This window comes from Gallinula chloropus (assembly GCF_964237585.1).
Source record: "Gallinula chloropus genome assembly, chromosome: 28".
In the NCBI taxonomy this organism is placed as follows: Eukaryota; Metazoa; Chordata; class Aves; order Gruiformes; family Rallidae; genus Gallinula; species Gallinula chloropus.
In genome coordinates this window covers 4,122,492-4,134,219 of record NC_140113.1, presented here as the reverse complement: position 1 = coordinate 4,134,219, position 11,728 = coordinate 4,122,492, and the positions used below count along the sequence as shown (strand labels likewise).

At 53.3% G+C, this 11,728-nt stretch overlaps 1 protein-coding gene across 1 annotated transcript; it reads left to right on the top strand.

Moving 5' to 3' along the window:
• Nucleotides 1-205: 205 nt before the first annotated feature.
• Nucleotides 206-11,728, top strand: LOC311201725 (kelch-like protein 26; the record flags this gene model as incomplete). The annotated part of the gene is made up of 2 exons (XM_084276152.1): nt 206-252; nt 11,542-11,728. 2 exons carry the CDS (start codon nt 206-208, stop codon nt 11,726-11,728), a joined length of 234 nt encoding a protein of 77 aa, XP_084132278.1.

Sequence of the window (11,728 nt, the reverse complement as noted above, 5' to 3'; positions counted from 1 at the left end):
CCGTCAGCTACGGAGCGGCGATGGCCCCCGTGCCCCCTCGGCCGCGGGGCGGTGACAGGCCCGGTGGCGGCGGGGCGGCGCCAGGCCCGGCGGGAGCAGGACGGTTCCCCAGCTGCCGCCGCGGGCCCCGCTCGCTCCTGCGCCTTTAACGCGGCGGCTCCCGCCGCCTCCCAGCTCGGGGCCCGTCGGCGGCGGCGCGGCGAAGATGGCGGAGTCCGGCGGGGCCGAGTTCGCCGCGGAGCGGCCGAGCAGGTGAGCGGGGGCCGGGCGCGGCCTAGACCGGGGGGTCCGAGGGCGGGCGGCGGCGGGGCAGGGCGCGGGGGCCCGGCTCGGCTGGGCCGCGGCGGGCGGGGACTGGCTGGGCCCGGTGGCGGCGGCTCCCCCGCCCGCCTCCCTGCCTCCCTCCCTCCCTCCGGTGCCCACAAACGCCCCAGTGTCACTTTATTTCCCCTTTCATTCTCCGCGCTGCCGCTCCCGGGGGTCCTGGCGAGGCGGAGGGCCCGGCCCGGTGTCTCGAGGGGCGGAGGGGCCGGGGCCGGGGCCCGGCGGCCGGGGATTCCCCGCAGGAGAACGGCAGTGATTAATAATAGCGCTGTCCCGGGCAGAGCTGCTGAGGAGAAGCTGATGAGGTGCGAGGGAGGCTCTGAAATACTGAGAGTGACCCCCTGGCAGTGTGTGGAGCCCGGGGCACAGAGACCCCAGGGCCATGGGGCTACAGAGGTACTGGGTTTTGGTGTTTCAGGCCCGGCCTGTTACACCCCATCCCCTGTGCCACTGTGGGGTGGTGACACCCCCCCAGCCGTATGACAGCCCCAAGCCCTGTGCCCACCTCAGCCATGGGGCAGCCACAGCCCCCCCGGGGCTGCACACCCCTCCCCGGGTCTCTGGGTTTGGTCCCCGAGGGGTTGCTTGGCGTTGGAAGGTGTTTCAGCGGGTGGGTGGCTGTAGTGGTACCTGTTGGTGGGGGTGTTTCAGTTCCCAGGGCTTTTCTGCGCATCCTCATCCGAAAGTTCCCGGTGTCGGACGGTGCTGGGGAAGTTGTGTTGTCTGTCTCTCGGGTGTTTTGCTGTCAACCTGTCACTTGGCGTCAAAGCAACGTTTATCCTCAACTTCACTCTCCCTGCGCTGGCTCCTGAAATAGCCACCCTGCCTGTCACGCCGTGGAGAGGGATGCTCTCCCAGCCATTGTTTGGCGCTGGAGAAGCCTGTCGGAATCCTCACCTCATTTATAGAAACGATCATTATTTGCTATTTATTTATTTATTTCCTAATGACCACCTGTGTAATTTATGTGCTGTGTCCCCCCAGGGCAACTCACTGTATCTCTCTGCACCTCCTTTTCCTTCCCTCTCAGAACAGCAGCAGCAGCAGCACTTCTTTCACTCCGGTGTCGGCAGGGCCGCTCGCTCGGCGCCCGGGATTTTTCTCCGTGCTGGGTGTGTAGCAGTGAGAAATGGAAGTAATTTGTTTCAGGGCTGTGATAAATCACCCAGACTGGAGCTGCAGCAGTTTTGTTCCCTGAGCTGTAGCTCCGCCGTGTTCCCCATCGCTGCGTGTTTATTTTCTTTGTTAGCTTAAAAGTAAAGCCCGTTGAAATTTGGGTACTGCTTCTTGTTAGTCTTCTGTTTGAAAGGGTGGGTTTACTGGCGAATACAGGGGAGAAACTCAATGGGGGATGCTGGACATCACCCTTTGTCTCTACAGAGCGAGAGGAGACTCTCAAGGGCATTCCCTGTCAACAGTGATTCCTTGTTAGGTGCTTCCACTTGTGACTTTTTTGCACTTACTGAGTATTTACTCTCTAAGGCAAAAGGACAAAGTCCTCTCTTGCTGTTGCACACATGCCATTTCGGCGCTGCACTGTTACTCAAACAGCACGGACAGAATTTCCATCTTTGGAGTTGCTACCGCGTGGCTGGTGCCGGTGCCCCGTGAGCAGCCTGGCTTCCCCAGGGCAGGGCAGTGAACTCCTCTGCTGGCCATGCTTCGCTTGCTCTCAGCCAGGAACACGCTGTACCAGGTGGTACCCACAGAAGCCCCTGGACACACTGATGGCTTGAGATAAGGCCGTTGCTGTGCATTGGAAAGCACCAGCCCAAATCTGCTGTTCTGAAATAAAACTGCCTCTTTTTTTCTTCTTCTTTTTTTTTTTCCTATGGGTAGAGTTTCATGAGTTACAAATGGGTTTCATATTTTACTCCCAGCTCTCACTGTCACGTGGAGAGAGAGTTTCAGGCTACATAATTCATTGTGTAGTACTGTGCTGCTCCTGAAGGTATGCTCTGAGGCTGGTGGGCAAGTAAGCGCAGAGGAAATGCTGAAATCTGTAGGTATCCCTGGTAAGAGAAGCTCTGGGGTAATGAGGAGTGTGTGCTCTGCTGCAGTGTTGGTGGGGTAGGGCTGTACAGGGTGCCGAAGGGCTAGGAAAAACATCTCAGTTGCTGGGGGGGGATGTCACTGTGTGGACCTTTAAGTGGGAATTAATTGGGGTGCCCAGGCGAGCTGTTGAGGAGAGCTACATGTCTCTGAGATGGGCAGTAATCCCTTGAAGACAGGAAGGCAGCCGGGTTGTATAAACACTTTTCAAAACCCTCCCTAATGTTGTTGCCTGAGCGGCCCCCTGTCAGGGCCAGAATGGATGGGCGAGGGGGACCCACAGGTCTCCCTTATCTGGGAGTGCATACGGCTGGGCTCCCGTGGAGAGAAAGTCGGCCTGAACTCCCCTGACCTTGCTCCTTCTGGAGGAAGTGGTGGGAGAGAGAGAGAGAGCAGATGTGCAGGAGGATGGAGTGAAACCAGGCCAGAGGAAGGTGGTGATAAGGGCTGCCAGCCTGCCTTGCTTTTGTGCTCCTGTAATCCTGGGTCTTCAGTCAGACTTGGCGTTATTCTTCAGAGTTGAGTGTTGTGTGGTTCCCATGCTCTGTGCCGGGCCATGTGGCGCTTGGGAAACACATGTAGCTGTCAGGCCTGGTGGATGTGGTGTCAGTGTTTACACTCTCACTGAATCTCCCTGACAGTAACCGCTGCTTTCCTTTTCCCCATTGGGACACTTCTGAGCTGGAGGCTTTAGTCAGATCTGAAGGAAGCTTCAGCCATTCTTTAAAGGCTCCCGTCTTACCGCCACGTGCTGGGTGGCACTGGGTGCTCAGTGAGGAGGAGCCTCACATCACGGGTTGATGGCTAAGGAGCCTTTTCCAGATTCTCATTTATGGGGGAGAAAAGTGCTGAACCTGCACCAAAATGGGTGGCTGTTAAGAGAAGCTGTCACTGCACTTCTTGGGTCTTGGGTCATTCCCTCGAGGTGACGCAGTGAGGGGGTGGCCTGAGGAGCCTGGGAACGTCGTGATGCTTGGGATGGGTGTGAGCCAGCCAGGAGGTAAGCACAGAGGATTTAGGTAAGGAGGGAAATGGGCTGCCAGCAGCCACGATGGTAAGAGGATTTGATCCTGGGACCAAGTTGGAATTGGTGTGACAATGCCAAGTGCCAGGACAGCTGCTTGCATCTGCTGGAAAACATGCCTCCTTGAGTTTGCTTTGCAGGGATGGTGGGGTTTTTCTGCTCTCATTTGCTGTTTCATCATTTTACGTTGCTTTTGCTTCAGATCCCTAGCTGCTCAGCGGCAGTAATCTGGAGGGTGGAGGTACAGGGAGAGGAGAGGCGTGCTGTGGGTCACTGCACGCTGTAGTACCTACTCTGCCTGTAACCAGCCCTGTTGTTTCTATTGCACAACTGCTCAGAGGATGCGGTCGGATGGTGCAGGCAGAAGCAGGGTGAACACTGCTCCCAGTACCCCGTAGTCTGACTGGGAAGTTTCTCCTCAGGTTTTCCAAGGTGTGGAGCAAAGAGCCCGGTACGGTGGTGTGGGACAAGGTCGTAGTGTGATTTGCTTGGTGGTGGGGAAGACGTTCTGCCCTGCTCAGGGCTGCTGGCGGAGCCAAAATGGGAACCTGACCCAGACGTTGCCAACCTGTGATGAGCTGGGAAGCTGAGACAGCTCCCGACACACCATGGGATGCGAGTGGTGGTGGCTGTGCCACGGAGCAGCTCTGCTCTGCTTCTGGAGTTGTGTGTGGGGGGAAGAGCCTGGTGGTGTCCGACTGCTGGGCTGGGTGACACTTTTGGGGTGGCCTTGGTGGCTCTGCTGTGCTTCCCGACACCACTAGGTGCCTCTCGGCCTTTGCTCAGCGGCTCTGCCACGGGTGCTGCTGGGAGAGGTGTGCAGGGGATGGAGGGCGCAGCACATCCCCGCTGCTAAAGCCACCGCGGGCTGTTGTGAGGGGTGGTTCTGCTCTCTGCGGGTCTCTGCTCCGGCGTGGCTGGAGCTTTCCTCTCCCTAGAGCCGGGCTTGGCAGGGTTTGGCCATATGGTGGGGAAATGTGGAACTGTTTAAGGCAGCGCTGTCAGCAGGAGTATCGAGTGTACGAAGAGCCTGTGCTTAGCTGGGTACAATGGATGCACAGGCAGGTTTGACGTGGTGTAAAACCCACCGTCCTTCTGGGGGTCCTCGTGTGGCTGGCTGAGCCTGGGAACTGCAGGCAGCTGACTCCTTCACTGCTGTGATACCGCCTGTGGCTGCCAGAGTAATTTATAAGCTCAGAGTGATTTTTATATTGGCTCGGTTTGTTCCCGGCTCAGTGGGATTAGGTTTGGGGCTGACAAGAATAGGATGGTGGTAAAGTTTGGGGGGGATGGGGTAGTATCTTCCCATTCTTGGCCACTGTAGAAATACAGGTTGAGCTTGTGAAATAGTGGGGTGGTGTTGGGGATGGGTGATGTGCATCCCCTTGTGCTGGGTTGGGGCAGGACTGAGGGTGCCCCAGGAAAATCCCCATCCAGCACCAGGTCCTCTGTGATAGCTCTGGGTGTAGGTAGAGAGAAGTGAGAGATCCTGGGAAAAGATCTTCTTGGCCTGATGTGTTGTGCCCTTCCAAGACCCTGGTGTGCAAATTTGGGTGGATGGAGCCCTTACCTGGGAGTTGCTTTGGCTGCTGAACGAAGAGGCCCGAGCTGCTGCTCCCACTTGTCCCTGCCCCAGCACAAACACAACTCTGGCTCCGTGACAAACATTTTTAAGAATCTTTTTCTTTCTTCACACCCCCGTGTCCCCAGTTTGTCCCGGGTACAGCACGTACCGACCAGTCCCTCACGCTGCAACTCCATGAGGTACCGTGGGGTTTAACGTGGTGGTATGTTTCACCCTGGGCTCGGTTGTTCCCTGCTCCAGTGCTCCATTTTGCCAGGCCAGCCAGCTCTTGACAGACATCCAGTTTTATTAGTGCATTTAGCGGAAACCAGAGTCCCACCTCCTTTGGCTGGTGAACAACCCACCGATTGAAGCCTGGGAGCAGAATCTGTTTGTGTGCGTGTGTCTGACGGGCCTGGGAGAGTCCAGCTCAGAGAAGAAAAAACCCCATGGATCTGGAAACGTGTCTGGCACTTCTTGGGGACAAAAAGTAATATTTAAAATCAAAATGAAAATACAATTGAAAAGCCTTTTGCTTCCACTTGCTGCCTTAGCTTTGGGTTACAGCGTTTCCTCGGCCCCAGCGGCGCCCAGTCCCGTCCCAGCGTGGGACAGCCCTCAGGCCCCACTTTGGGAGAGGGACAAGGCTGTGGGGCGCCTGTTGCACTGCTGAAAACGCTGATGTGTTGGGCTTTGCTCTTCCCTTCGAACCAGTGAACGTTCCCTGCTCTCCTCTGCCAAACTCTAACTCCTCTTTAATGCAGAGAGAGGCAAAAGGCGACACTTGGCAAACGCCGCTCCTCAGCCTGGTTCTTACTCACAGAGTACTACTCCTGCTGAAACTCAGACTGGTTTGTAACCTCTTTCTTTGAGCTCTCCAGATTGCCAGTCCCTTCTCCATCCAGACTTTAGTCACAGGCTCTCTACCTGCATGATTTGCCTCCGATGAACGAGGGGGCTCAGGAGAGGAGAGTGAGTGGGGGCGTAGGAGAGATCAAGGGGAGGAGGTGGAAGAGGGACCAAGGACATCGATCGAATTATTTCGCTCACGTATCTTCCCTGACGATGATTACGTTTCTCTGGAAAACATCTCCTTGCTTGATGCGTTAATATTTAATTAGTTGCTGATCATTAAGTGCTGCTTGTTGCTAATTTGGACAGGGAAGCGATGGTAAATGCTGTTTGCGATGGGGTGCTGGTGACAGTCTTGCTCGCTGCTGGGAATGTAAGTAGGTTAACAGGGCAGGTATTTTTGAGTCTCAGTGCTTGGCAGCATCTAATCTTCCTTGCACCCAAACTTCAAGGAAACCTCTCCATGCCTTTTTTTTTTGGGGGGGGGTGCAAAGGCTACGGGTCGGTTGTCCGAACATCCCTGTCTGTGGAACAGCAAAACTACAGCAAAGGGTTGAGCCTTTTTGCCCTAACGTAACATTTGTTGGTGTGAGGTGCTGAAAACTCATTTTCATCACTTGGGCATGTGATATAAAGCCTCAGGATCTGAAATATTACAGTAACCATGGCTACCAGTGACTTATCTGAGGGAGTTTGACTTTTGTTTTGATTTTAAGTGTCTTAATTGTAGTTTAAAAATCAGAATCTGAATGTGTTTTTTACTTAGGCATGAAACTAAAGGCATTAAATGATTTGCATTATTAAAATATCTATAATGCTGCCTTTCAGAGGTTCTTAAAGAAGGTCCTTAATATTCATACCCCATGTTCTAAATAAAGTTACTCTTCAGCTTTATGGCAGTTGTGCTGCTCTCACCAGAAGCAATCTCCTGCAGGCTGCAGCGCTCAGAAGGTGCCTCGCTGGCTGTTTTGCAGCCCCAGGTCCTTTGTTTACCCACAGAAGAGCCCTGGCACTGTGTCCGTGGTGCCTGGGAACACACACCGAGGCTGCTGCTTTGCCTCCCTCCTCTCTTGTACCCCAGCCATGCCCCGCGGGGTCCTACCTTCAGAGCTCGTGTTTACCAGAGAGGCTGGCTGTTGGACATTTGCCTCCCTTAGAAACCTTGCCAAAACCCCCTTGAGTTCCTCCTGGATGAAAAATTACCGAGCACCACCTGCCCAGAGAGCGGGGAAACGGGGGTGGATATTAGGAAGGATGCTGAACTGGGACAGAGAGCCAGCACCAAACTATCCCTCCTCCTGAGGAGGCCCGTGTTATGCAAGGGGAGTAGGAAGATGACAGGCAGTTGTGTAGCAAAAGATTCTTCTTTCCTTAATTCAATCACTGAAACGTTCCAATCTGGGCTGCTGTAATTCCCTCCATTTGTACTGGTGTGGTGGCTGCAAACACGCTGAAATATGAACTCATGCTCAGTAAGCCTTTAATTCCAGCCTTGATGGTTTTAATCAGCAGGACAGATTTGGTAAAAATGATTCATTAGCTCACAGCACATCTTGGATTACACGTGATGCTGCGGAGCATCCAGGAGGCAGAGGCAGGGGGACGGCTGTTCTTTGGGGCGCCCTTTGTGCCTCAGCTGAGCTGACCCTTGAAGCGTGGCCCTTAAATACCTGCCTCCTCACTGCATCTGTTTCTAGTCAGAAAACTCCAGCAGCCCTCGCTCAGAAACGTCAGCTGAGGACGTGGGCAGCCTGCTTGGGGCAAAGGTGAGCGCATCGCCCTGCTCTGCAATAGGGACAGCAGGAGCTGGAGGATTTTGGGGGCTGTTTGCCTTCCCTGCCACACCCTTAACCCTTGTGTTAAACATCTTCACAAGCCTGCAGCCTGTGCACAGCTTTGGGGTGGTTTTCCTGGAGCTACTCTCACACACACCATGCTGAGCCCTATCCTGCAGTGTCTGGAGAGGACTGAAAGCAATCTGGCCTCAGCACAGTGGCTGGCAGACCAACCCTCAACCCTGTTACCTGTTCCCCAGCAGTCCCTTGCTGGAAATCGGGTACCAGTGATGCTGCCTGAGTCCCTGAGGGTGCTGCCCAGAGTGGATCACCCTTCTGGACCAGCCTGTGGAATTCCAGCTGCCCCTCTGCTCGTGCAATGGATGTGGTTATGTGAATATAAAGGTGCCTTTCACTGCTACAGCTGTTTCCATGTGGGAAATGGGATTTCTGCCCCAATAAAGTCACCTTTCTACCAATATATTCCTGCTAGAGGCCCGACCGTGTCAACATTCTCCCATCCCCCTGCAGCTGGCTTGCAGATCACAGGGGGATGTGCACTGCAATTGCTGCTTGATGCAAATGTGATTTTAATTTTTTTTTTTTTTCCAATGTTTTACATCTTTTCAAAGGATAAATTTGCCCAGTGCAGGGAGACACACTTGACCCTGCTGTGAGCGAGCATGCTTGGCCCTTGCCAACGGATGCTTTGGCCACAAAGACCTCCACAGAGCTCTGGGGCAGGGGAAGAACTTCACTCCCTGATGTCCTTTTGAGGACAAAGACCTGAGGAAAATTCCAGAAGCTCTCCAGCCCTGCCTCCATCAGAAAGGAAAGGGGGAAGGAGCAGAATCAACACTCTCTTGCTATTGTGTGATGAAAGGCTTTTTATCTTGGAGGCATGCTCTGAGCTGCTGAGGAGTGGATGCAACTCTTCCCAAGTTTCTCTGCAAGGCTGTGTCTTCTCCAGCAGATTGTTCAGCAACAAGTACCCGGCGTGTTCGGATCTCAGCTGAGACAGGGACAGCCTCACAAAGGCTCTTTCAGATGTTCAAGGTTTCCTTTTGTGTATTTTTTCTCTTTTTTTTTTTCTCTAGTCTCTGGCATCCAACCCTGCCTCTCCTCTCCTCCTCTGGGGAGCACAGTGTGAGGAGTAGAAAGCAGGGCTGTGGGGCAGGATGCCTGGTGCTGGCAAAGTGTGCCCCCCATCCAGCAGCCTGGCTTGAGCCAAGCCTGCTGTTACCTCCCATCCCTTTTCCCAACTGCCCTGCAAACAGCGTTTGGTGCTGTTCCCTCACCTCTCCTCCCCCTGCTTTGGTTTCTCTGAGGCTCTTACTTCATCTCTCCTGCTTTGTGTGGGTTTTATTTTGCTTCCAGCTCTTCTAGAAATGCTCTTTCCAGTCTGAGGCCACTGGACGTTACCAGTGACTCTCTTGCTGTTTTGTTTTGCCTTTCTCCTCCTCCTCCTCTGGAGGATTGTGTAACCATCAGATCCTTTCAGTCTATACCTGTAAATAGACAAAGGAACTGGTACAGGGAGTTTTTTTTCAGGGGGAGCCGCTCACAATTACCTATTGAAATAAATCACACATGCAAACATGTTTATTCCAGCATGGAAACATCTACCCACCCAGATTTAGTCCTCCATCTACTTTAAACTTACACTCTGGGTATCGACAGCGCCTGTAAATGGTAATTGAGAGAAAGGGGGGAAAAAAAAAGAGGAATGTTTGTTCAGGTAAAGCTTGTTGTTTGAAGAGGCACCCGCACTGGGAACGCTGTAGATACAGTGAAAGCAATGCTACGTGGGTGAGCCCTTGGGCTGGGAAAAGGAACATTTAAAATCAGTTAAAAAAACCCCCAAACCCGCTGAATAAAATTCCCAGGAGAGGAATCCTGCAGGAGGTGCAGTCTGATGGAGTTAGGGTAAACTCAGGAGCTGCCAATCTGCCAGCCGAGCCGCTGGAGCTCTCTGTGGGCATTTACCTGTCCAGTGTGAAGGTAAAAGGGTTTGCTGGGTGCAGGGAGCTGTGTGCAGAGGCAAGAGCGTTTCCTTGCTTAGGCTCCACGCTTCCTCCAGTCAAAGCCACGGCTCCAGAGGGGAGAGTAAAATGAGTTTGACGTGATGAATATTCATGTCCTCACTCCCTCCAATCTCCTTCCTCTTTGGCCATGGGAAGAGCTGGAGTGGAGAGATGTCTTGGCTCGCTCAGCAATGGATAAAGGTCTTGTCAGCAACTGACTTTTCGCTAATCCTTCTTGTTATAGGAAGGATGTTGTAGCTGGACTCGGCTCTCTGAACTCAGGCTTTCAGTGTGCTGGGATGTTAAGGTAGGAATTTCAGATCTCTGCTCCAAGAAGCACAACTGACAGTATCAGCCATCAGCCATCCTGGTAGGAACTCTCTGAGTTTTGAGGTGTGCTCCCAAGCCTGAGGAGTTTTGAAGCAGGCTGTGAAGATTTTCTATCCGTGTCCTGCAGCATCCCAAAGAGCTCTAGAGCCTCTCCCAAAGCAGCTTCCCTCTGATGAACATCACAGATTTCCCCTAACTCGCCTCCTCTGTAAAGCCAGCAGGAAATTGCAATCCGATAAGTTAGGCAGTAGCAAGTCCTGACCATTGTTCCTTATTGTGTGGGGATTGTTTACATCCCCTTTTTTGTTATCCCATCTCCCTGACTCTGCTCTGACCTCCTGGACTTGCTTCTCCCATTGTGTGTGGGTTTGTTGTTGTTCGGGTAGCAGCTCTTGGGGACAGTTGTTAGTGGAGGAGGGGATCGTACAGCCCCTGGCCTGGTCTCTGTGCTGTTTATTTTTGGCTTTATTGGTTTATTCTGCCTCTGCACTAGTAATACCCTTTAAGCACAGTGCGAATTGCACTCCCTCACCGTGGACTTGAGAGCAAGCAAAGCAGTCTTCCAGATTCAGTGTGGTCTCCTTGGGGTGTTTTCATGTCACACTCCCATAAAGGACTCCTTAAAATGCTGACACCGAACAGCAGGATGCTCTGACAACATAAACCCCACCCCAAGTACTGGTTCTTCTGCATGTTTTCTTCCCAGAAGGACTCAGATCTTGAAAAGGAGTCCAGAGTTGGATTAAATTTGCAAATGAATTTAAGATTTCATGTTTCTGTTGGGATTGAGTGGGTCCTGTGGGGTGGGCAGGGCGTGCTGTCCCGCTGTCACCCCGCTCCGCAATCTGCAGTGGATCACAGGTATTCCCAGAGCAGCACAGGGCATCTAATAGCCTTTTTCCACTTGTGGTTCATCTCACTGACAAGTGCATCTGAGGCCAAGTGAATCGAAGAGCGATGCTCACCGTGCTGGGGAATGTGTGTGAGAGGCACTGGGGAAACCAAGGAGATATTTACGCTGGGAGGGGACTGTTGACAGCGCAGTTCAAACAGCTGATGTTGGGTAGAGCAGCCAGTGCTGTGGAGTATTTGGGTTCTGCTCTTCTCATGAGGGTCAGGCCCAAGGAAGGGATCAAACAGGGCTAGCAGGGCCGTCCTTGGACCGTACGGAGTATCTAGCAGCTGCAGTCAGGGTAGGTGGTGAGAAGAATAAGCAACTGTGATTCAGTCTTGTGGTCGAAGCCAAGGTCAGGGTGGACTCTGGGGTAGTTGCAGTGTGGGGACAGGGGTGTTGGTTGGTTGGAGCTTTTGGCCCGGCTGGCTGGTGTTTGCAGGGTCTCTGAAGCCCCTGTGTGCTGCAGCGTGACGGGCTGTCAGGAATGTGCAAGTATAATTTAAAACTTTGGAAGTCTCTCTCGTGCTGGGAGAAGGGGATCCAACTGAGGTACTGATGTCATGATGTTCTGTGTGGCTGTTGAGCTGGGAATTCGCGCTCGGAACTGCCTCGTGTTACAGTATCTTCCCCAGCATGCTTTGTAGGTATACCACATATTGTTTTCATTTAAAACCAGCCTGTCTCTCTTGTTCTGTTTTTAGCATGGCTGACAAGAACAGCACCCTGAAATGCACGTTCTCTGCTCCTGGCCACAGCACCACTCTACTGCAGGGACTGGCCTCGCTCCGAGCTCAGGCTCAGCTGCTTGATGTCATCCTCACTATAAATAATGAAGTGTTTCAGGTTCATAAAGTTGTCTTGGCTGCCTGCAGTGACTATTTCAGGTGA